Raw genomic sequence first — 25615 nt, forward strand, 5'->3', positions numbered from 1 at the left:
AATAGGACCTACACTGCAGAAAAAAACGAGTAAAAAAGAAAAAAAAAATCAACACATTTAATTGCACTGTTTAATGTAAACAACGCATGTGCCGTCTGAACAAGTGTTTAAATAATTCATTAACAAATGTCTGGGTGCAAGTGAATGCAGCACAGAGTGACCTGCAATCTACACAGTGGCTAAATAGAAAGTGGAATAAAAAATTCTCCCCAAACAGGTTTGAAGTGTGTCAATAAAGAATGTGGTACTACAACCTGATTATTTACCATTCAAAGCTTTATGGGAGAATGTCAGTAAGAAAGCCTGTTAATTGTGGAGCTAGCAGGTGTGTGGCACAAGCCAAACACCTGAAACGTGCAGCGAAGTGGTTTCTTTGGACCAGGATTGAGAAACACCGAGCTAAAGCTGAACAGAGTTGGTGTGAGGACAACAGGGTTCATGTTTAGGGTGGTCCAGTCAAAGCACAGATGTCAGTCTAATGGAAAATTTGCAGCAGGACTAGAAAAATGGTTGTTCACATCTGATCCCCATGAAACCTGACAGAGCCTGGAGCGTTTAGGAGAAATGCAGCGTCCCGATGTGACTCCTGACTGAGACCGATCCACACAGACTCCATGATGCAACTGCAGCCAAAGGTGCATCTACTAAATACTTAATAGAAGGGGGTGAGTATTTATGCAACCACTTATTTTACATATGTTAAATATCTTTATTTGAATGCTTTTATTTTGTAAAAATCTGATTTCCCTTTAATATTAAAGGGTTTTTAATGAGCCAGATTTTGTCGATCTTTGCCATCTATTCACTTCTACTGCAGATGCTTAAAGTCGTTGCCACTTTCCAAACTTCCTGAACTAAAAACAAGTCGTCTCTTCACTTTTTGTGTATGCCAGCAAACCAGAGAATATAAACTGATTGTTTGCAGCACATTACAGGGGCAAGATCAACTTATTTACATGGACTTTGCTTCTGTGTTTAGCGGCTATATAATTAACTGGTGTATCGATGATTTTTTGTGGTAATGCTCGTTGCAGCAACAGTAGTGAGAACTACGTCCTGCGTGTTGCTTCCACTCCATTAATTCTTTCCTGGGGACAGACTTGCAGGGCTGGAGCAGCTCACCAGCCATCCATCTCCTTGATACCACAGGAAGACAGTTTTACATCCTCTCTTTGCTGCCGTAAATAAATCTCCCCATTTCCACACTCCACCAGAATCTCTCGCAGTGTTTTTCGCGCTGTGAAAAATGTTGCATTAAGTTGTACAAACTCCCCATTCAATCTTTCTGTCTCTAAAGATGAACAAGTGGAAGCAAATAAAATGAAATCAAATAAAAGTAAGTCCCAGGATACAGATCGTGTATCGTTGATGTTTCTGGGCTTATCTGCAGCTTTTACAGATCACGAAGTGGATCAGAGGCATAACTTACACTCTGAGGATTATTTGTCCTCTGAGGATTCCGCATGCTGTGAATAAATGGCTTTTTAAATGGGCTTCCAAGCAAAGCAGACAGGTTTTCCCAGTTGAAATTTGGGATTTCTGCCTCTTTCGGAGCACTCAGCCGGTTTCCATCCACAGCCTCATCACCATGTCCATGTACCGCACTGTAAAACATTGTACTTTTTTTTTTGTTTTTATCAAATAAATGTTGCTCAAAAGACATCCTGAGTATATGGAGTATTCAGCTAATTTCAATTGCTGAAGGAACAAAGCTACCCAAACCAACCTCACCCCGAGTGAGAATATCACTTTTCCCTTGTACACATCATGAATTAAAGATTCACATTTTGTACGTCTCACCAGCCACCATCTGGCTTCATTATTGTCTGACGAATAAATAAGTCACCTTGTTACACTGACAGGTGTAGTGTGGAAAAGAGGAGTCATCTCTCTGATTTGGCAAAGACAGGTTACCGCTTTCCAGGCATCACAAAAGCTGCAGCTTTCAAAATGGCAGCAGTTAGTTAAATAGTTAAAAACGGCTTCGAAGGGGTCTAGGAAAAGTTTGGACTTAAATCTTATAAATATGTGGCGTGACGGTTCACACTGAAAATCCTCCACAGAAGTTAAAATTCAAACAATTTTGCAAAAGAACGTCGCTGGAAATCCCAAAAGACTAAATGCCAGCCGCTGCAAATGCTGGACGACACTTGTTGCTTCTAAAGGCGGCACAACAACTTGTTAGATTAAGAAGGGAAATTACATTTTCTAAGGACACGGCGGTTTGCAAAACATGTTTTGCTTAATTGAATCGCCACTTAAAAATTGACTTGTTTTCTTTGTCGTTTTTGCAAAATTGTTCTTTTTCTCCAAAGGCCAAATCTTAAGACAACTATCACAGATGTGCCGATGAAGCGCATGTGGTGGGAGAAAAGAAAATAAGTGGAGGCAGAAGGAAAGACAGCGTGGTAAATTTAAAGTGAAAGTTCAATGTCAGGAGGAACCTAAATATGGACCAAGTCGAGTCACTTCGAACTAAATCAGACAAGTCGTGCGCTTCACCTTTCAGGCTCTGTTCAATAATCCTTTAAATGGCCGGCACTTGCATTATTGAGCAGCCCTGCATGCTGAGGGAGACATTCTACAGCTGAGGATCAATGGGAGAAGAGAGTTTTAAGCTGATCTAGTCTGCTGAAACTTGTATTTCATCCCTTCGCTTCCATCCGAGTGTTAACGACCACTTTCTCAAGTCAGTGATCACTCAACTCTGCCTCAACACATTCTAGACATTTTTATTGAAGCATTAAATATGCACATCCATCAGTTGTCTTGCATTAGCAGTTGTCATCGTCTTCTCCCCCATGCAGCTAAAAGCAGAGGATGCCTCTCATTAGGTGTTAGCTGCACTTTAACATTTATGGATTTTGTGCTGGAGGTTCTGAGCTCATCTTGGTTTCCGTCATGTAGACAGTAGATTCTGATGCTGCCCCCAAACAACCAGGGCCAGCAGCAATGGTTTCTCCTCAGTTAACTGCAGCTAAGGCTGAATAACTTCTTGCTGCAGAAAAATTCCCATTTTAAAACCCTTTTGCTCGAGGACAGAATGGGCCGTTTTATATTTTTCAAAGTCAGACGTTAATGTTCCCTTTGTATTTGCCTTTTAAACTGCATGACCGGGTTGCAGGTTGAATTTTGGACCATCTTTCCTGACAGAACTGCTGTGTAAGAGTCAGGCTGACAGACCACCTTGGATAAAGACAACTTTAAACCTGTGACCATAATTTATTGTGATGGAAGCTGCAAAAAAAAAAGAAAAAATGTGGCCGTATTCCCATCTGAAAGATCTGTTTTTACTCAGCTTCAGATTTCTGGCTTACTTGTTGAGATATTGCTTCAACATTTCCACATTGTCTTTTTCTCATGATGCTATATATCCATCTCGTTAAGTGCACAAGATTCCTCGTAGATCAATTTCAATGTCACAAAGCTTCAATATTAATCATTGTTGGGGTTCAGGAAAATGACTGCAAAAAAGAAGCAGCAAAAAAAAAATCAAAATTTTCTCCAACCCTGATATTAAACATAAAATCCCAGACAGAGCCAGTGTTTAGCAGTTTATTTTTATTTACATTTAAAAACATTTTCATGGTAGCACATTCTTCAAACCTATGCATGCGAGATATGTCCCACAGACATATTTCAAAATTCATTAAAAAAAAAAGTAAATCCGAGATAAAAACTAACAGTAAGACGATGAAACATACAGGTTAAAAAAAAAGAAAAAAGCAGCATTTCCAACTTTGTGGCAAAAAAAAAAAAAAGTTGTGTTGTGACAGAATGTAGTGCGCTTTTTATCTGAATGCTTACTGTAGCGGAGCAGGCACATTAGGAGTTGAAGACAGCTTCATCTTCTGCTTAAGAGCAAGAGAGCAGGATAACTGCATCTGCAGCCCTTCCAGTTCAATAAACCTGACAGAAAAAATCTCAAACTAGCAGGAAGTGGCAGAGACGCATGGAGAGAGAACCGCCGACAGGAGAGAGCAGACTTTAAATATTCAGACCAGTTTGGAGGTGCCACGTTTGACACCATCGTGTTCTAGCTACCGACAGTGCAGGCTACGTTTCCATACACTGTATGTGTATATATGTGAACTGTGTGTGTGCGAATTAAAAATAGAACAGTGTGTGTGAAGATGCACTCTCCCTTACATTCTCTCTCTCACTCTCTTTCTCCTATGGCTTGCAGGGAGTGTTTTGTCCCCACAGGAGCCCACTGTGTTGTTGGGAACATAAATATAAATACCAACATGTCTGAGAGGAAGCGTCCTCAAAGAGGCTGTGAAGAGCAGACCGTCGGTGTAAACCACACTGCGTGAGGCCGCGCCGACTGCGGCTCGACTTCTTTACATCAGCTTGATGCCAATCAGATCATCTCATCAGCTCTGTTAATAATGTCTAAGTGAAAAAAGGCAGAGAATATAACCACTAAAATAATAATAATAATAATAAAACCAAGAGATGACATCCAAACTGAAAACATCCTAAAGGTGTAAACAATCGCCTGCTTCTATAGCACTTCCTAACCGCCTGTTTCTGGTCAACGTCGCTGTGCTGAGCAGATTCCTCAAGTCCAGTTTGGAGGCAGCAGGTGGGCCTCTGCGTTTCCCCCTCCTGGATCCCCGCGTGTGCATGTGGAGGGGAGCAGTCACTGGTACTGGAGGTAGTTTTTCAGGGTCTGTGGCAGAGGAAGCGTCTCGATGTGATGGATGCGTTCCCGACCCAGAGCGAGTCGAGCTACTCGTCTGCACAGGTCCATGAGGGGGAGTGGCTCCGCTGTGAGGGACAGGAGAGAGCAGCAGTTAGGGTCCAAACAGAACAGGAAGCCCCCTCTGGGTCCAGTTCAGTCCCACCGAAGCCCTGATCACAGCGAGACTACATAACACACTTCCTACATACACACACACACACACCACAGCTGACCTCAGAGCCTCATTCAGACATTTACATAATGAGATCTGGAGCCATGCAGAGAGACCATCGTATGGCTCACAGAGGGAGCTTCAACCACCAAGATGTAGGGACAAAAATCTAATCCAGTCAGATGACAAAACTGAGACTAAAAGTATATTACAACCATAAATGTAAACATTTTTCAAAGGTAAACCGAACAGAGTTCATTACTGTGTAATTTAATCCCAGTATAAATTCAGCTGTCCTTTAGAGACCTTAAAGGTTTGTTAGAGAACAAAACGCAAAGACAACAAAACAGCAGAGAGGACAGCTATGGAGACTGAAGAGTGCAGAAATAGTTTATTAAATGTATTAAATTATGTGCCTAAATGAAAAGTATTGGGGTGCTGTAGTGTGGCAGGGGCAAAGCACGACCCACGTATTGAGGCCATAGTCCTTGTGGTTGGGGTCGCAGGTTTGATTCTCGGCAAATGGTGACATTTGCAGCATGTCTTCCCTCTCTCTCATTACCCTCTTTCCTGTTGAACTACTTTCAAATAAAGGCCACTAGAGCCAACAAAACCTTAAAAAAAAATTATTGATTTAATAAATTCTCATCTTTCTGTGCTAAAGTACATCATTATTGAATTAAATGTCAACTCCACACATCAAATCAGACACAAGTGTCTCATTGGCTGCTTCAAACAGCGACTCAAGACCATTTCTGCCATGAATGCCACAAATGAGGTTAATATTTTTGCTGGAAAATGCAGGAACAACAGAAATAATTTATGAGTTTATTTAATTTATTTAGTATAATTTGGCACTCTTTACTCTATAGTCAAGCGGAATGTTGAGAAAAAATTTAAAGCAGATTCGATTCTAAAAGAATCTTGAACTCTGATCAACTCAGAGTGTTGATCAATCCATCGTTCAGTCTTACAGACAGGCAGGCTGGGCAAGGAGGGAATTATTTTAGAAGCACACAAGAGGCCTGTGGTAATTGGAGGAGCTGTAGAGATCCACAGCTCAGGTGAGAGAATCTGCTGACGGGACAGCCGTCAGTTGTGCTGTTCAAAAATCCTTTTTTTTTCCTCTGGAAGAGCGGCAAGAAAAAAAAAATCTATAGGAAGATATTTATTTGCAGCTAACCACAAACCATGCATGGTACGGGACGATGCAAACATGTGGAGGAAGACGCTCCGAAGCTGAATTTTTAGCCCACGTGAAAAACACTAATCATCGTGCATCGCTCCAAAGACACCATCAAGACTGATGTACGGAAGTGGCAGCATCATGCTTTATTCTGCAGCAGGAAGAGAGTAACTGGAGAAGGAATCCAAAGCAATCCGGAGAGAAAACCTGCTGGAGACTACAAATAAAAACAAATTAAAAAATCCAACTGAAAATCTGTGGGTAGAATATTCAGAGACCGTCTATCCAATCCGATTGAGATAAAACTATTCTGTGAAGCTTTGAATATAAATATTCAACGCTGGTGTAGACTTAAATGCTTACAGCTGCAATTGCAGCAAAACATTCTACAAACTACAGACTCGGGGGATGAATACTTTTCAGATTTTAACTGGGCAAAGCTACATTTTACATCTAAGCACTACTTTGTGTCGCTGCATCTCCCAAAATCCCCCTACAATACACTGCATCCTATTAAAATATGCATGCATGAAATACAAACAGAATAATCTATTTGTCCCTCAGTAGGGGAATTTCAGTGCATTAGCAGCAAAGCGACAGGCAAACAGAAGAGCACGTCTACACACTGATAAGAACGCATAGAAATGTGCAGCTGCAACAAAAATATAATTCAACAATAGTTAACTTTGAAATAAACAGGTCGTGAATGAACTTATGACATCAAATGATAAATATGTAGAAATGTTGCAAGATTGGTGACGATATAAAACGCGTCTTTGTGAACCATTTCCTGTCTGGACTAATAAGCTCTGATATCTGGCATGTCAACACGTCACGGCCGTGGATGATGTGTGCCAGCGGGATCTGAAAGGAAAGTCAGGTCAGGATGTCAGACTCGTAACTGCAGCGTCACCACCTGGATGCACCATCTGGCTGAGGAGAGCCCCGATGCACCAATTTCATCGGTTTGAAGGACACGATCCGGCTATCACACATGCATGAAAAGGTTAATGCACACCTGACCAAGTGGGTGACCACCGAAAAAAGTTTGTTAACCTTCACGGAACTGAACTCCACAAGGCTCTTTTGGTATTTAGGCAGCAGAGCAACATGTTTCTTTAACTATTCCAAAGGATAACAGCCTTAGAGTAGATCTAAATGAGCCTGGTCTGCTGCCTTTTTGTCAACCTGTCCTTCATTTCAACTTCATCGCCATAGCGACCTCTCACTCCAGCACATCGCTTTGACTTGTGACAACAGTAACATTAAGGATGAGTCGGTGCGTCATGCTGTTAAGCCGTCCTTTCATTTCCCAGTTAGTCATGAAACCACATGTGCAAACGCTCCATTACGAAGGATGCAAATTATTAATGCATCCACGCTTCACTTACTGCGACAAGTCAAAATGTGCGCCCTGAGAAAGGTCCGTCTGCACAGTTAAATGTTTGAGGCAGAAATATTTTATAAACAAAATTAAAGATATGAGCACAAACACGAGTCCTCTGTGGCTGGCTAAACTATTTCTCTCCACAGTCTATTAAAAGGCCCAAGGATGACCACAAACTGGAGCGTGCATGGAGGCAGACTGGAATAAGAGACCTCAGCCATCACTGCTGTCCCTGTTACAGGAACTCTGGACGCTGCAGTCAGCAGAGAGGGAGCAGCAGCTTCTCTCAAGGCCAAGTTTAGACAGGAATCTAGTCTGAACAGGACTCTAGTTGATTTCTGATTATTTGAGCTTAACCTTGTCGTTTTCTTTGTACGCAATGATGAACTCAGTAACTTTTTGCCACGTTTTGTTTAACGGAACTTCGAAGGCAAGGACTTTGATTAATCACGCTTAGACTTACACAATGAAACATGAAGGGACTTGCTGAAGAGAACGTAAATTAATAGTCACATAGATGTGATTTAAGAACAAACGCCAAATGAGGGTTTATGCAGGTATCACAAACTGAAACTTAAAACTTCAGACTTTAGGACATTTTCAGGGCCATTATAAATACAATTTAAGACCTATATCACAACAGATGGACAAAATCTTTCTCTGGCTCTTGGCAGTGCTTCTCACATGGCATATTGCTCTAACTAGCTGGCTACCTAGCTAGCATGTATTAACAGTCTTAACCGTTGTGGGTCACAGAACGCAGAGAGTGAAGATGTATGCCACGACCTACATAGATTAAATAGTATTGGCACGGCAAAACTGAAGAGCTGTGACCAACATATTTAAGGTCAACTTATATTTTTAAAACATTTTGGGCATTTTAAGGTCTTATTTTTCAGAAAAAAAATATTTAAGACATTTTAAGGATGATACCCTGTAGGTGAAGAAATAAATGGATACAGTTACAGCAGATAAAATTGGTTTACCAATTTTTGCTCCAAATCTTTACAAAAATCTAACAAGCATATCTCCATCACTCAGACTCCAGCCAACACCTGTTAACCAGCTCAAGTTTGTCCTCATATAGAACCTGAGAACACTGTCTCCCTATAGTCCCGTTTGGGAAGTTAGTATCGCTAAAACAGCTCTAACATATGGAAAGTTTCCATGACAACCACATCCTCATGAGAAAAGAGTGTGAAGTCACAGATGCACGTGTTCTTCATTAGAAATCTAGAGATCCGAGAACCGTCTTAGATATGTGGTTAAAATATCCCGACACCAATGAGAAGTTCTCCATTCTGCTAGTGGAACAGACGGGTTTCTGTTATTCCAAGCGCTGTTTGCATGGGACAAGTTTTCTGACTAACGTAGAACAGCTGAAGCGCTGCATATGCCTGCTCTGGTGAAACAAAGTTAATTATCGCTCCATGCACAGTCTCCTCGTTGGGGGTGAATCATTGTTGCTTGCGGTGATGCTACCACAAACACTCGCGTCACTTGGCAGCGATCTCCTGAGGGCGGCAGAGTGGTGATGATCCTACAGACTGAAAACCAGCCAATCACTGCTGCCTCCACCACAAGCTGGTCTCCATGGTAAGGGTTGCCTAGGGCGACAAATGGCCCTGTCAGACAAATTGATGAGCACCGACGGGAGGTGCTCGCTCCATCAAATGGTCTGACGGAGTAGTGGTGCTGTGAGTGGTCTCTGTTGTGGTTAATAAGTCATTTCAGCTGGGCTCAGTTTGGACCACAAACTTTTAATCGAGACATTTCAGAGCAGATAAAACACATGCCACATAGAAGTGTCGACTGGAAGCATTTGACATTTCTGCTGTACTCCAACTTCACACACCGCAGATCATTGCTGGAATAATATTCAGAATCAGATGCAACTGGATTTTAATCACAGCTTACTCTTTGGGGCCCATATCATGATGAACATTGAAATGAAGACTATCTGTTCTCAGCCACTCATTTCTCTATATACCTGAAGCCCCTGCCTGGCGCAGAACGAAAAGGCAGGCTTAATAATTCATCCTTGCTCATTCTTAGGTTGACTGGTGGGCCTTTTCACACCTTCATCCCTCTCTTTCCACCAATCCATCATGCAGCTGTCAATATCTGCAAGCTTCCCTTTCTCACATCTCTTCACATCTTTTCCGAAGCAGCCAGAGAGACTTTCTGACAGCTTTATGGCACCAAAGACACGATGGAGTGTAGGAAACCTGTGCTTTAAGAAAAGAGAGCCTGCGCGTCTGATGCACCACTGGACCAGCCGTCCGCAGAGGCAGGCTGGTGGGCGTGCACACCTAGCACCTCGTTGAGAACAAAGCAGAAGAACGGAGTATAGACTTTGTGATGGCGGGACGTCAGTCTGTCTGTCCTCAGTCAGGTGAGATTGCTTACAGCCGACTGGTGAGAGTTTCTTCCAGTTCCTCTCACTTTCACACATGGAGCTCAGTGAATCTCAGAGGTCAGGTGGGCGTCGCTCAGACAGTAGCTCAATGTGCGAGACAGCACAACCCAGTTACGTCCAACTTACAACTCCTACCGGTTTCTGCCTCAACTCATTAAGAAAGATGCACTGAGGCAGCAGTGTCAGGTACAGACCTCCAGGCATGCTTATGCATTATATTAATGCAACACTATTGGGACCATCTGACCCAGTTTTAAGATCTCAGGTGTACGAGTCACCCTTAAGGTCTGGGAACACCCGAGATGAAAAAAAAATAAAAAATCTTCACAAATTAGTCAAAGGGGGACAATGAACACGAGATATACTCAAGAATGGACAGAATCAGATCATTGATGTTGGAAATGAGCAAGAGAACCAGGAGGGACAGAGAAACACCAACACACAGAGCTGGAATATCAACTAGGGAAAGACTAAGGTAGAAAGCAATGCCAATCACACGTTGATGTAGCTGGAAGGTGATCGAAAGTTCTGGTCATGCCATGGAGTTCTACTTTTGCATAGTTTCCAGATTCATGTCTTCACAGCATTATGAAATAATGCCGACAAGATTTGAGATAAGGGAAAGTGGGTTAATACCAAACACGACTGACAAATTTGTCATGTGTGAGAATCAAAGGCAGTGAAAGCATACTTAATGGATTTAATTTATCGAAATTTGAACCTATGGGCTGCATCCAAGCAGTCCTCTGATGAACAGCTGCAACACCAAACACAATGGCGACGACGACTGGACAGCTCAACTTTCACTTGACTAATTGTTTTGCAGTGACAACAACAATAATAGAGCTGTTCGTTTAATCACATTTAAATGAACATTCTGTTTAAACTTAACTTAAACTTGCCTATGTGAGTACAACCAGAAAAAAAAAAAAAGTTTACACCAACATCCACAATATCTTCACCATCTCATCAAAATAGTGACACTAACTATTGCCAGTCACACTGCATGGATTAACAGTCTGAATTACAAACTTCAGCCTCATCACTGTACACTTCAAAGATGTAAAAATCTACCATGAAATTATTTTTTTTATACAGCTTGTTGTGTAAGAACATCAAATTGCAAAGCGTTTGTTCCAGCCTTCTGACCTTCTACAAAAACTGCCGAAATGATAGATGAAGTAATTTTGAATTGTGACAGATGGGGCCTTTTTTTCAGCACAAGGATCCTCCATGAATGTTGAATCATTTCAAGACAATGTTAACTAATTTTGATCTTTTCAGAAAGTGATGAGACAACTTTGAATTCCAATAAACCACAAAGCCTTCATTATCACACTTTTCTTCATTAAACATGTCTGGCTATTTGGCAAGCAAAGGTTTGTCAACAACAAGCACCGTAAAGGTCTTGCAACACATTCTGCTAATGGTCCAAACTGTTGTCAAAACATGTCAATTCTGCAATATTACTGCTCTCCTGAAGTAAAGATAAAAACTCAAAACAAGTCTGACTTGTCATCTTTGCATTATGGCTCCATATAAAGTCATATTGAGAAAACAGAAGTACCTGAACTTCTCACTACCCAAGAAAAATCTGAATAGAATCTTTTTAGTAATACAACTGTCTGTAGTTGCCATGACAATCATATCCAGCACACCTCCACAATTTCAGAGGCAACTACTAAAACACTCACACCATCTGCATGCCTTTAGATCAAGTCTAGCATGATGTGTTGTGGACAGTAGTGATCCAAAGGCCAAAACGCTACAAAGCAGGCTTTTAAAGATCAATTAAAAGGCCCATCAAGCCACAAGTCAGCTAAACCGTTTCCACAGCAACCTGCCACAACTGGCTTTTTAATTACTGAAAGAAAGGATTAGTGTTGAAAAGGAAGAGGAAGAAAAGAGATTGTTAGAAAGCAGGTGGGAGGATAGAGAACACAATGACAGTTGGGTCAAAACAGAATTCATTTGCAAAAGAAGGACAGGGATGTGTAAACCGGTTTGACCCAGCCTGCCACCATTACACCAGCAGAGACCTCCATGGACTTCTTGACTTCAACAGTGCAATGTCCAAGTTTATATTTGTGCCATACCATTCCATTTAGTTCACCAATTTTCTCTAGAAACATCTGAGGCTTTCCACACCTACTGATTAGATTGAAGTGGATTTCATTTGGGACCGATTCATATTGCTTGGCACGCTTTACATTTTATTTGAAACATGTTTCATTTCACAGGGACTCTTTTGTGTTGATCTCACAAAAATACATAAATTGCACTGAAGTTTGTGGGTGTAACATCACAAAAGAGGGTGGGAAAACCTTTGCAAAGCACTGTCAACAGAAATACCAAATACAAGAGTTTGGCCGATATCATGCAAATGAGGGGGAGTAAACCTACAATGCAGGGCTTCCTGCCAAACAACACCAGATGTTAATCTTGGTGACACACTGGGACATCCTCCAGGACCCAACTGTCTGCTGTCCCCACCACAGGTTTGTGGCGCACAGCCATGCAGCGAGGCAAGACCTACAATGATTGCTCTTGCGAAACTTTGACAATTCCACTAGTTGGAGCGGACAAAATGGGAGAAAAGCAGCATGGGAAAGAAAAACACAGAAAAGGTCAAGCTGACATGTACTTTCTGCAATGCAAGAAGAATTTCCTTTCCACACAAAACTTGCGAGGCACTGGAGGCTATTTAGCAGGTGGTTGTAAACCTCCACAAGAAGGTTCACTGAGGCAAAAGAAACAACTGCAGTTGATCTATACAAGGCTGGATTCCAGTGAGTAATCCAACTTAACGCAGACTGTTCAGGGTGACCATGTACTGGTGCAGATCAGCACTACAGCAGTGCTCAGATACTGATTCACAACTAGCATTAATGCCAGATATCAGAATATTCACTTTTTTTTTAGATCAACTCTTTAAGCATGGGAAATGATAAATGATAAAAGGCCATGGACTTCTTATTTGGAGTAAAGATTGGCAAAACAAGTGCGATGTGATTTAATACATTCTTTTGTGGAGTGATTATAGTGAGCCATATATGAAACTGAAATATGTTAGGCAAAAAAGGTGCTAAAAAGTGACAATAAAAATGTAATTTAAATAAATTAGAGACGCACTGATCCGGTAACATCTGCATTGATCCTGATGCAGATCAGGCATTAGTGAAAATGTGCCCAATCCATAAAGGCAGATCTAATCAGTCTAATTCTATACTTTCTGCTCTGAGTGACATTGTGTGTTATTTATTTTACATCATACCTAGAATTTCTAATTTCACTTTCTGAATCATAAGAAAATTTGTCGCAGTTCGTTTTATACGTTTGACCAAGGTAGTCAACCAACTGTTTTGGTCATTTTCAGTTTATATTACGTTTAAAGTTGTGAAATCATAATTGCACTGACTGAACAAGTTAAAGTTGTGTTTCTACATGTTTGACAAGCTTGCGAAACTATTGGTAGATTTAAGTGTGCTGTACTGGTGCCGAATTAGTTAATAAATTTGTAATTCATGTCAGTTTAAAAAAAAAACGTTTTAAGTTAATTCAGCATCATTTTACCGTATTGGCTAAACCTGAACCTCAAGTATTGGAAGTGAAAAAAGTGGATCGGTGACTAAAATAAATAATTATAGATTGGCGCCATGACAGAGAAAAAAAGCCAAAACAGTAATTTAAAAAAATAATAATAAATAAAAAAAAACAAAACATCCAGTTTACACTTTTACTTACGATCTAGTCCATTGACGTAGCGGATTGATACTTCACAGTGCCCCCAGACTGCACTGACGATGGGATACAGTCTCTTTCCCTTTAGGCCCCTGAAGGCCACTCCTAGATATTGTCCATCCACCATAAAGCTTAGCGTCCCTTCGTCCATGTCCAATATTACTGTGAGGCAGTCTGGGAGAACAAACGACTCATCTGGCTCCAGAAAACTGGGGTACGTGGGTGCAGAAGAGTTACCAGGTCTGTTCTTTCCATCGTGATAAAGTCTGTTTCGGCCAAGGTCCCACCCCCAGGACTCCGAGTCTGAGCCCACTAGGGCCGTGTAACCAACCGAGTGTAAAGGTGCTTCAGCAGTAGCCACCCCTACTACAGCATGGGTGCCTCTCTGTCTTGCTGGCCAGTGAATCCTCCACACGTGTAGGCCACGGGTGTAGCCAACCTTCCCTCGAATGCAGTCTGTGCTCTGAGCCACGGGGTGCCTGTGAAAAGTCAGCTTGTCGTCCTCCTTGACGAAGACGTTGAGTGATCGGTCGTCAGAGTTCCAGGCGTGGCGAAGTTGTGTATCAGCAGTGGCTGGCGGCATGTCGAGCAGTAAATCCAGTCTGGGGGGCCGACAGAAATCCGGACCCCGTAGTTCGCGACGCACTGGCCGATACGAAGGCTCCCCACGTACATCCACTGACTTGATGCTGCCAGAGATCTTCTGGCCCATGGTTTAGAGGATTTAAGGGAGGAGGGGACAGAGGGAAGGGAAAAGGATGGACAAAGGGTGGTGATGAGGGGCCAGTAGGTCCGTACGTTACCTCATGGGCGCACAGAAATGATGCGAGGTCAGTGTGGAAAGATGCTGCTAGGCACACACAGTCGTCAGCCTGAGGGGACCACAACCCTGCAAACACACAGAGACATGATCCTAATTTTTTGTTCTGAATTGGTAAATCAAGAACAAACAGAAAAATCTGTGTTTTCTTAGTTTGTCGTTTCCCCTTAAAGGGGCATTGTTTTTAGCCTACAATGAAAATGTTCCTTCAGACAGTTTTACGTCATTTTAATGACAGACAATGTGACAGAGTGGCTAGGGTTTTCGCAGGCTGTATAGAGCACAGACCAACTTGGCTTCAACCCTTCACCACCTCCCGTTGCACAATCTCAGTTGACTCGTCTAACCTTCTTTTGTTTTCAAGACAGAACAATGTGGTTGTTGGAAATATTTCTTCACAGTCACGGTGTGGAAACTGAAGGAGCGCCACTCGTCATTCTTGCTCAGGCAACAGCACTTTAAAACTTCAACCGATAAGCCGTCAGGCTGTATGTCTGTTGAGCACCTGACTCCAAGACAGCCTGACTAATCTGGAGAAGACAACCTGACTAATCAGTAAAACTGTGTATTATACATATTACTCTATAAATCAAAACAAAAAAAAGATACAACATTGTTTGCAATAATGACTTAAACAGAAGCTACTAATTTAATGTTTATTTGTTGGATCACACTGCCAACATCCTCTCTGTTCCGAGGCATTAGTTTTGTTTTAGTAAGATTCTTCGAGTTATGGGATATCTGAAATTGCTCAAAAAGCAAAACAAAACAATTAGAATATCCTTTAAATTAAAAATATTACAAACATCATTGTTAATCGTTTCTCTGCTGAAGAGGGAAATAATGAGCAACAATTAATATACAAGCAGTAGTACTTTTAGTCGAGGCTGATATAATCTTCTCAAACCAGCAAATATCTGGTTGCTATTCAGCTCCTAGGTTGTACACAGATTGCTTCAAATTAATCTAAACATTAAGGCCTCTGCACAGCTACACTGAACTTCAAATGTGAAGCCATTTATGTTGTATAAGAAAAAGACATCAAGCTGAGCTTGAAGAAAAGACTAAAGGCCACCGACTTCTTTCAAATGTACAGAGGATAGGATGAAGCTGCTTAAAACCTGCTGCACCAACAGAACGCCTTGTCCGCTCTGCAAACATTCTAAGGTTTCACAATCCCCTGCTGTTTCAGAGGAAACTCCACATGGTTCTTCCAGGGAAAGTACAGTGACTGGAATTAACCCAATCATTTTAAATCCTTCAAAGTTAACATTTATTGATGGCTTCTGCTTAAAAAAACTAAAATGGCGAGTGATTTCTACTTACGGTCACAGATGTTGAAAAAGCCTGGGGCTAAATTTGGTTCAACGTATGAAAATCTGTAACCAAAATATATTGCACTTATAAAATTCTTGTCTACCATGCTTAAAGTACACTGCAAGATATGCAAATATTAGGATATTTACTGTTGACCAGGAAAATCTGTAGAACGGAAATTCATTGCCCTTTGCATTTCAAAAATATCCTGCCTGAGGCAGTCCCATGTCTCCCAGTTTGGCAGACATAGCTCAAAGGTTTTCGCAAATGCTGCTATAAGTAGGGCTGAGCGCCACCCTCAATTTGACATGGCTGTGGGGGAAAAAGCAGAAAGGAAATATAGAATAAGCAGCTCTGATTGAGTCTTTTCTCAAAAGATTGAGTCTATTCCCAAAGACCGTGTACAGCTCCATGGCAGAATATTTAAATGGGTTAAGACATTTCACCACTGCTTAAAATGCTCAGAAAAGGACGAGATTAAAGACTTAGTATTTTATCCAGTGATTTGACTTTTTTTTTTTTTTTAAGAGTTCCTAAAAGATCCAGAATTGCATAAACTTGTCTAAATAAAAAGTCAACCCAAAATAGAAACTTGAAAGCTAGAAAAAAAAAAAACCTAATCAATCCCTAGTAATACACTTTCTAGCTTTATTGGCTATACCGTAGGCTTTGAAACAGTAAAACATTTAGGTTGAGGTTTATATCTCAAAATTCAGAGGTGAAAGCAGAAGAGCAATTCAGGAAAGGGAAAAAAATCCACCATGACAAATGGACAACAGTAGTCAGAGTATTCAGACATAATCTCTGAGGATCATTTGTTGGACCTCGTCTCATGACTGGACTGCAACACACAGAGCGACTTCCACATTTCCCTCTACTGAAGATAAAAACATGGTGGACACAAATCATATGTTCAGTTCCTCAAAAACTAATGTCAAAGACATTTATTAGACAACCAACGTGGCATTTTTAAAATTGTAACGAGCCTGTAACATGGCTATAAATGGCTTTACACTGCAGGAGACCATGTCAAAGATTTTTCTTACAGCTATTCTTAAGATGGGTACTCAGAGTTTGCCTTATGTGGTTTTGAATCATTACAGTAGAGGGTCATTGAATGGCCAAGTGTGAGTTGTACCCTTTAAAATGCACAGTCATAGTATGCAGCTTATTGTGTCAATGCGCATTTGTTCACTTTGAGCCTAGGCCAAAGACAGAAACTGAAAATCTAGAAAAATTAAAGCGCACAATATCAACCTTGAATGAATTTTTTTTCTTCACCCTACAACATAGACAGGTTGAAAAATTGGAGAAGAGAAGTGGATCATCTCTCAGAGGACTCTTTGTGGATACTAGATGGCATCTACAGCGACATGCTGACATTAAAAAACAAAAAAAAAAAGGCTTTCCAGCTGGTGAATGCCAACCATCAAAGCAACATCATCCTAGTTTGATGGACAGCACAGTTTCTGTTCATGCCTAGTCCCATCTCATAAGCACACAGGTGCAATGACTATATGATCAACATCTGTGGAGAAAACTTCTAAAGCAGATTTTAAAAAACAATACTACAACTTTGTTCAACAATATGCTATACAAACAATAAGTTACTTTAATTATAACCCATTAGCAAAAACCATGTTCACCATGCCAGGTTTAATCAGTGTAGGTGGCTTAGAAAGCTCACTTAACCGCCATCTCTCCAACCTCAAGCCTATAATTACATATTGTACTTTATCAAATTACTTTACGAGCCCGAGTCTGTTAAATCAGTGGCCTTCATTTAATCAGTTCTTTTCTACATGCGTACAAGGTTTCATTCAGAGCCTGGTTGCAACTATATTTGCTACTAATTGAGGCAGCAGGTCGAGGTACACTGCATTATAAAAAGACCCCAGAATCTTTTTTACACATGTTTGAACTGTCAACTTGTGAGGGATCAAAGGTGGTGAATATTGTTTCAAATGTGTTCAAAGGAAGGTGAAATTCCCCCAAAGCTAGAACATTTTGTCCACTAAATACACTGATTGGACAGGTGATGGATGGGTGATGCAGAAGCCCTGACAGGAAAAGTAAAAAAAACTGGAATGAGGAAATACCACGTGGCACGTGAAGAGACTAAATTCAGGTCTCCAGCGGAAATGTTTTCAGAGTTCATGCTCCGAAACAAATACAGCTGCTTCAACCTAAAACATCTGCCAGTTTACCATGATGATTAACAGAGTGGAACCTGGATCTTTACAATTAGTAATTGCTAAACGTTTCCCCACTGGAAATACTAGAAATTAAAATTATTTGTTAACCAAGCACCCACACCCTGACACGACATGCTCAATTACTTATTTCCAAATTTGTGGAGTAATCAGTCCTATAGTGAAAATATTGCAATTCAAAGATACTTGCTCCCAAAGAGAAACAGTCACATCTCATATCCATGCATCTTTAGAAAGCCATGGATGGTGATGCTGAGAGCAGGAAGGATCTCTGGTAGCAGTCAGTCTTGCAACAAATCTTAGGAAGTCTCTGACTGAAGAGTGTTGCTGAAGAGAGTCCTACTGAGAGCTTAATATCCAAACACAAGAAACTATTTTCCTCACTAACAGGTCATGCATGACAGCTGCTGGCAATGCAGCCGTCATGCATGCAGGTCGGTTGCATCATGCAACCGAGCAAAGGTTGGTTTAGAAAGCAGGGCAGAGAGATTGAGATGGGGAGCTGATCCTTGCACATTGTGATCGATGGAAGGGATGTTTTGAACTCCTTTCTACCCTCCTTGTGCTCTTCCTGCTTTGCATCCAAGAATCTCTCTTTTCAACTCCTCTGAGATTTGGGGTCTAATGGTGCATTTTATTTGTAGTTGGAACTCAGAAATTCTGAATTCCCAGTCTAATAGAAATGAGAGCACCACTACAACTGGCTGCATTGCACTGCAGACAGGAAAATAACTCTGAAAGAGTTCATATGCAGTAGCAACGCATTGAGTTATAGTTGGACAGCAAAGCCAAGGTCATGAGAGGCGCAGAGTGCTCTGGTTCACATACTCAACAACGTTCTACACTTAAAATCAAATTTGGGGGAATAATGAGTCATTTACGTTTGGAATGACTCAAACTTAGTTGTATTCAAACTTAAGTTTCACAGAATAAAATTAAGACATGACTAAAGTAAGAACAGTAAAATTGTTGAGGCTAGACAGGAACATGAACTCAGTGAGAGCTTATTAAATTTCTGTATGTTGCCTTTCAACACTAACTGGGAGCCATCAAGTAAAAGCAGATGTCACCAGTGTAAACCGAACAGACCACATTTACAAACATCTCTACCCCAACTTGCATTTTCAGTCTGAATACCTTCATAGTTAACTGGAACTGTTGTTTCTTCTGAACCCATTAAATCTACAGGTGCAAACTTAATGTGATGCAGATTGTGGCTCCCAGCAAGAAGGTCTTCATTTAAATTCTTTAAAGTTTCCTTCTATGTGGAGTTGAACTGTTTCAATGAGAACATATGGGGTTTTTCCTTGGTTCTGCAGTTCTGTTTCAATTAGCAGAATCATGCATGAAAGTTAAACTGTTTACTTCAAAGCTGGTGTGTATACAAGCATAGTTTTGACTTTTTGATCCCTGTTGGACTGGCCACCTGTCCAGTACATACCCTGCTTCTTGCCCAAGGACACAGTCCCCATCACCCCATAACCTTAAAGACGACAAAAGACGAATGGAAATTGAGAGAGAACCCTTTTGCAGGTTTTTAACAGTATATTAAATATTAGATATATATATATATTTTTAAAAAGGCAGGACACAGAAAAATATATTTTTTAACCATCTTCTGCAGGGATCCCCGCTAAAATTATGCTTAAGGTTTTCAGATGCAGCAGTCACTGCATGATACTGCTTTGCTATACTTTCAAAATAGGAGAGCAGCACAGGTGTGGATGATGCAAAATGAAATTTCTGTTTTTCCATCTCTTATTTATTCCGTTTGACTGCAACTAAGCTCTCAGTGAAGCACTCAAATGGGTATGCAATGAATTTGGCAGATTGCAGTATATGGCCTTCACGCAGAGCATCGGGTCTGAGAGGGAGTCTGTGGAAACCAAATCGAAGACAGGTGATGTTTATCAGATACAGATTAGTGGAGACACAAAGTGGGAAGCCAAATCAGTTCCAAATAAAAAAAGAAAAACCAAGGTATACTTCCAGATTCTTTATATGCAATAAGATTGTAAATCAAGAGATAATCAACTAAGAGCTGGTTGTTTTTTCCCCAAATGGGAATCATTTACAAAAATCAGTTCAGGTGGCTGAAGTGAAACACTCCAGGTCAAAAAGGGTTATATTATATATAATCACCATCACCCACCTCTGTCTTTTACTACTTTATGCCAACATGTCAGATGACCAAATCAAGGTCTGATCTGTATTAAACTCAATTCCCGATCTCGGTGGTTGGTCTGACTTGAATGCGTTATGGACATTTTGGTAACCTATTGAGCATTGGTTTTTCCACTGCTTGGTGTTCTTTACCATTTACAATGCTCACATTGAAAAAGAGGCTGTCTCGTCCCCTGAAGCTCCATCTGTGTCTGATGCAACATGCTGCCCAGGTTCATATCCACGGAGAGCTTTTTGTGAGTGAAGGCTGCAAAACAGCTGCTGAGAAGCTTATCACATTTTACGGTTTTCAAAAACAAAACCACAAGTTAATAAAGCAGAAGACTTAACTTTTCTCATTTGAACCACATTGAAATATTCTGAGCAACAAGTCATCAAAACTGAGCAAGCATCCTGAGGTTAAACAATTTAGCGGACTGTTTCGCATTAAATCTTCAGTAGGAGAAAGGATAGAGTTTACTGAAAACTGTAGCTAAATGTGTTGAGTCAGATAAAGCTTTCCTAACAGTTAACCACGTTTTGGAGAATGTGTAACAGATTAAATGTAGCATGTTATTTTCACTGGATGTCAAGGATACAAAGTTTAAGTTTAGAAAGGGAATTGTTTTTCACTAAGAGTAATGAAGTAGCAAATCAGACTTGGCATTATCAGATATCTAAATCTTCTATTTGTTATTGTATCTCGGAGCAAAAACAATGACTTACAATAATTTGTAACCTCAAACCTCCAGGGAGAACTTGGATGCTTAGACTCGGTCTTACAGGTGTTCCAGGGCTGGGAAAATTTTTTTTCCATCTCAAGAGTGTAACCAAACAAAAAACAGTTAACTCCAGCTACACCAACACACAAGTGTGTGAAAAATTGTGCTGAAATCCAAAACAATCAAAAGTTCTGCTGAGGAGAAACTAAGCAAGTCACCTGATGATCAAAATAGGAGAGATAAAAGTCATGAAATAAAAGAAAAACCTCCACATGACTTAACGTCCAACAAGAAAACGCTTAGAGCCGACATACACCAATTACGCCGTAACTGTCGAGACGTCTTGAAACCTGTCACTTCTTAAAGATCTGCTAGAAACACAAAGGGCCAAGACACAGAAGTGGCATCTTACCATGAAGACACTGCTTTAAGTCAGGCGATTTCCACACAGCGATGCAAATGTAATCACAGCAGCCAAGTAGAATAGTGGGAATACTTGCTCTTCAATGCGTCATCCAAAAGGAGGTCAGAACACGCTCACCAGCCAGGAGCGTGTGGGACAAGACAGAGACAGACAAGAAGAGTGTGTTTGTGTGGGGAAGACAGCAAGTTCCTGCTCGTGACGCGAGTATGGGGAAGGACAAAAACAGAAAAAGAAAAAAAAAGAAAAATCCTTGGCTTCAGTTCCCAGCTAAGAGGGAAACAGCTGCTGGAGGAAATGGAGGGGGGCTGGAAAACACAGGGAGGCAGGGCTTAGTGTGAAGCACGCTCAAAGTCTTACCGAAGCGGTCCAAAAACCACCCACTCTCACAGATACCCTGACTGAGCTCCTTCAGAAGAGAAGACCATGTGGACACACACGGAGCTGTCCAGGATTGGCAGATTAATGCTCAGCTCAACTTGCTGAACTGGACAAAACCCACAGGGCTGCTCAGGATTAGGTCCAACAAAGTGCCGACCCATCAAAACTCACCAGCACCTCTGAGGCAGTAAAATCAGCGAGAGAGCACCTATCAAAGGAAGTGACATCAGCGGCATGTGAGAGCAATTGACACCGTTCCATAAACAGTGTTTGATAGCACAACAGAACAAAATGCTACATTCAGTGTCATTAAGAAGCCATTATTTTTCCCCTATAATTATAGAATTAAAAAGAGTCCAACATGAGATACTGAACTAGGGTTGTCGAAATAATACTTTGGTATGGCAAACAAGAAAAACCAAAGAAAAAAGTTCTTTAAAGATACTGATCCGTTTAAAAATAAATACCCAAAGGGTTTCACATCTGCACACCAGAGCTGCAAGCACAAACTGTGTGTAAACTATAAACCCAGATTTAGCCTAACTAGGTGCAAGCAAAGTCTGGCACTAAACAGCACAACCTTCTTTATAGAAGTGCTTACACTTGCTTATAATTAGGAAGATATGCAATACACACCAATCCTGCTGAATGCTGTGATAAATAGTCAAATAATTACAAACTATTAATGCATTTCTGCATGGGACTGATCGAAAACTAGACCCAAAGTTAAAATGTCTCCATCAGCTTTGTGAAATGTGAAGACATGTTTATTTCACAGAATTTCCTCAAGTTGGAGAAACTCCAAAAAGAGCAGACTGTGTTTTACATCGTAAGAGGTAAAACTAAGTGTCACAGAGAAAAATAAGAGTTTGCATTATCATGACAGGATCTGTTAAAAGATCTCAAATAAAAAAAATAATAACTGGGGTTGGAATTGACACCAACATCAGATTCATTTAGCATAAAAAGTGCTTTATAATGGCCATCATTGTGAGAGTTATTAAACTTTAGCAGGAAAAATAATGGGATCAAAACTGAATTTTCAAAGAAAATCTGTCATTTTCACAGTCATTGCACATTAAATTATCCCTTGATCCATCTGTCTGAATGTTGTTGCCAGGGCAGACGAAGGCCAATAATGGACCCATTTGTCCAAATGACTTCCTGCTCCTCAGACACACCCATTAGCAAAGGATAAGAGGCAGCCTCTGCATCTCCGTTTACCCAGGAAGAATAACTTTGGCAACTATGTGTTAAAACTAGGAGCCAGTGCTAGCTTTTCATATGGACTGTGGTATTTCTAACACTGGTTTAGAGCCAAAGCCAGACCCTTATACAGAGGGTCCACAGCATCCTGACATGAGTTTCTAAAGTTCATGCAGTCAAAAAATTCAAACTTCGTTCACTGCCAGGCATTACAATTATAACTGAACTGCTTTTCATCGTCACGTTATAACAACCAAGGAAGTGTTCTGGTATTTTATGGCAAAACCTCAATTAATACGAAATTGTGAGGAATAAAAAACGACCGAAGGTTTCGGCAGACATCCATATTCACACCTTGTGAATGTCATTAGAACTTTTTGGTGAACTTTTGGGTTATGTCCATAAACTCGAGTTTATGGTTTTGGTAGACTTAAATCTGGAAATTCAATCTCATCTTTTAGAAGTTCATTGCAGACGCAAACATAATGTTAACTATTCAGCTTAGCCAAATAATAAATTTTATAGATGCAAATGTGTCTTCATTATGGATTTTTTTTTTTTTTAACATGAGCAACATTTGGATTCAGGTACTGCAGTCAAAAATGGACATAGATATCCACACATGAACTTTATTGAAAAGAAAAACCCAAATAAAGAATAAAATGCAAATTACGTTAACCTAATCTTTTGCAGTTTCGGTGTTTCCCCATCATCACACCAACAAAACATTGAGCTGCAATGTTCCTTGCTTCCTCATTGCTGCGTCTAGGGCTGCTAAATCACGGTTGTTCCGCTTCAAAAGATGACAAATGAATTCCTGATGCTGCTCAAGCTTAAACTCTACCCCATGTCCTTTGCTCGTGTAGTGACAACGCAGTCTGGCGTCAATGTTTTACCCCTCAAGTGAGCATAAAAAACAGGGAAGAACTGTGCAGTGTTTGCTAACAAAGTTTAATAAGGCCAGGGCAGAACTGGTTTTTAAAGCCGCTCAAGAAAAGAAGTAGCTTTAGGTTTAACAGGTGTGAGTACTTCTGCAAGGCACTGCACCCAGTACATCACTCCAATTTTAGGCACTTACTTCAGGCTTGGTGAATACGTTGCTTGTCCCCCTACAGTACCTCAATAGTTGAACTAAAAGGATGAAAGCTTGAAATGTGTAGCTCCGTATATCTGGTTAACTTTCCATCATCAAAATGATAAATACCACAAATTTAAGATTGATTTTTAGTTTGAAATTGAATCAATTGAATCAAACGACGACAACCAACAACAATGTTCAATTCCCGTTTAAACATTATGAAAACAGGAACTGAAAATTAAACATCCTAATCCATCTAGATCTGACATACTTAGACGGTGCATACATCAGATTCACAGCATCTGGGTCACAGCACCAAAGTTCAGGTTATTACCTTATAAAAACTGCATAGTTTAATCAGGATGCCACAATGAAACTATATTTTATGGGTCACCTTGTTCCTCTTCATTTATAAGCACCAAGGAAATGGTACCATTAACATAATAAATGATATTTGGCAGAACATGTTAATGAGCTCAAACAGAGGCAATGGTCTGACACAAGGTCATGCATTATAAATGCAGTAAGCACTAAAGAACTGGTGGTTGTTCTAGGAAAACTGGATTTGTTTGGACCATGCTAAAATGCAGGCCAGGTTTCAGCGATTCAAAAAGTACTGCAGAATGTCAAAAACATGAGGTGAAAGAAGAGATGGGCATTACTACAACCACAATACTGTTATGGAAACGTTGAGAAACAACGTACTGTTCTTTACAGATTAAAAATCTGCATTCAAAAATATTTTTACTGGAAATACAAGTTTTGTTTCAAAAAGTTTCATTTTTCAGATGCAAGAATCAGTTGCTAAACTGGGTTAGATTGCTGCTAGATTTAAACTCATCTCTTTTCCTAAAGCCCCAACTACACAGCAATCCTTTCTAACAAGTTTACCTCTGCTGAAAATCTCTTGTGAAACCTCCTTCGTGTCCTTGCCATTTTATCATCTACTTCTCATTAACAGGACAATTAGTTTGCAGTAACTAAGGCACAAATCCAATTTAGTTCACAAGCATTTTGTATTGCGTATCAAGACGCTCCCAAGAGGAAGCACTGCAGAGGTTAGCAAATATGGAAAACTGTGGCTTTTAATGATCCGACATTGTTGATGAAGGCTAGAGGGAAGTGGGAGTGAACCATTTATCAGCAGACGGCCTCAGGGAAGGCACAGACAGCCAACCGTTTCAGACCCAATGTGTTTCAGTTCAAACACGGTCTCTAGTGACCGATTGCTCCTGTGGTCAGTGGCACTTTTGAATGGGTTTAGGTTGAAACAACAGTCATTAAATATCCCAATAAAGAGCCATGCTGCGTGTCCCATGATAACACCCCTATTTTTAATGCTAGATGTGGAATGACCTTATAAAAACATCCTCAGTCACATGACCAAGGATGGAAACACCTTGACTGAAACATGGCTCTGAATGTTTCCTAAAGCCATTCAGTAAAACAATTGTGTTAAACAAACTTTTTCCTCTTCCACAGTAAAGTTAAATGCAACTTCCTTTGCACTAGCCATGATCTAATAAGACCTGTGATTGATTTAATACAATGGAAGCTTAGACAAGACAATATGAAAATTCTGCATCACAATTGTGCACAAATTTATCATGAAATACGACATTACTTAATTACTACTTATAGCTTAAGTAGTAATTAAGTAATGTCGTATTTCATGATAAATTTGTGCACAATTGTGATGCAG

At 40.5% G+C, this 25615-nt stretch overlaps 1 protein-coding gene across 2 annotated transcripts in view; it reads right to left on the reverse strand.

The window, feature by feature from the left end:
• Window positions 1-3541: 3541 nt before the first annotated feature.
• LOC103140715 (SPRY domain-containing SOCS box protein 4) overlaps window positions 3542-25615 on the reverse strand; it is a 28864-nt gene continuing 6790 nt past the window's right edge. Inside the window, exons 1-3 of one of the 2 annotated variants that reach the window (XM_016673392.1) lie at window positions 21240-21389; window positions 13596-14481; window positions 3542-4773 (exon numbers count right to left, since the gene is read on the reverse strand). In XM_016673392.1, the coding sequence (XP_016528878.1) occupies window positions 4646-4773; window positions 13596-14304 (837 nt within the window). In that variant the 5' untranslated portion in view covers window positions 14305-14481; window positions 21240-21389 and the 3' untranslated portion in view covers window positions 3542-4645. Of the gene's footprint in view, window positions 4774-13595; window positions 14482-21239; window positions 21390-25615 lie in introns of those variants that run through there. The other variant, XM_007555975.2, reaches the window with a different exon arrangement.

Source organism: Poecilia formosa, unplaced genomic scaffold, assembly GCF_000485575.1.
Source record: "Poecilia formosa unplaced genomic scaffold, Poecilia_formosa-5.1.2 Scaffold74, whole genome shotgun sequence".
Lineage (NCBI taxonomy): Eukaryota > Metazoa > Chordata > Actinopteri > Cyprinodontiformes > Poeciliidae > Poecilia > Poecilia formosa.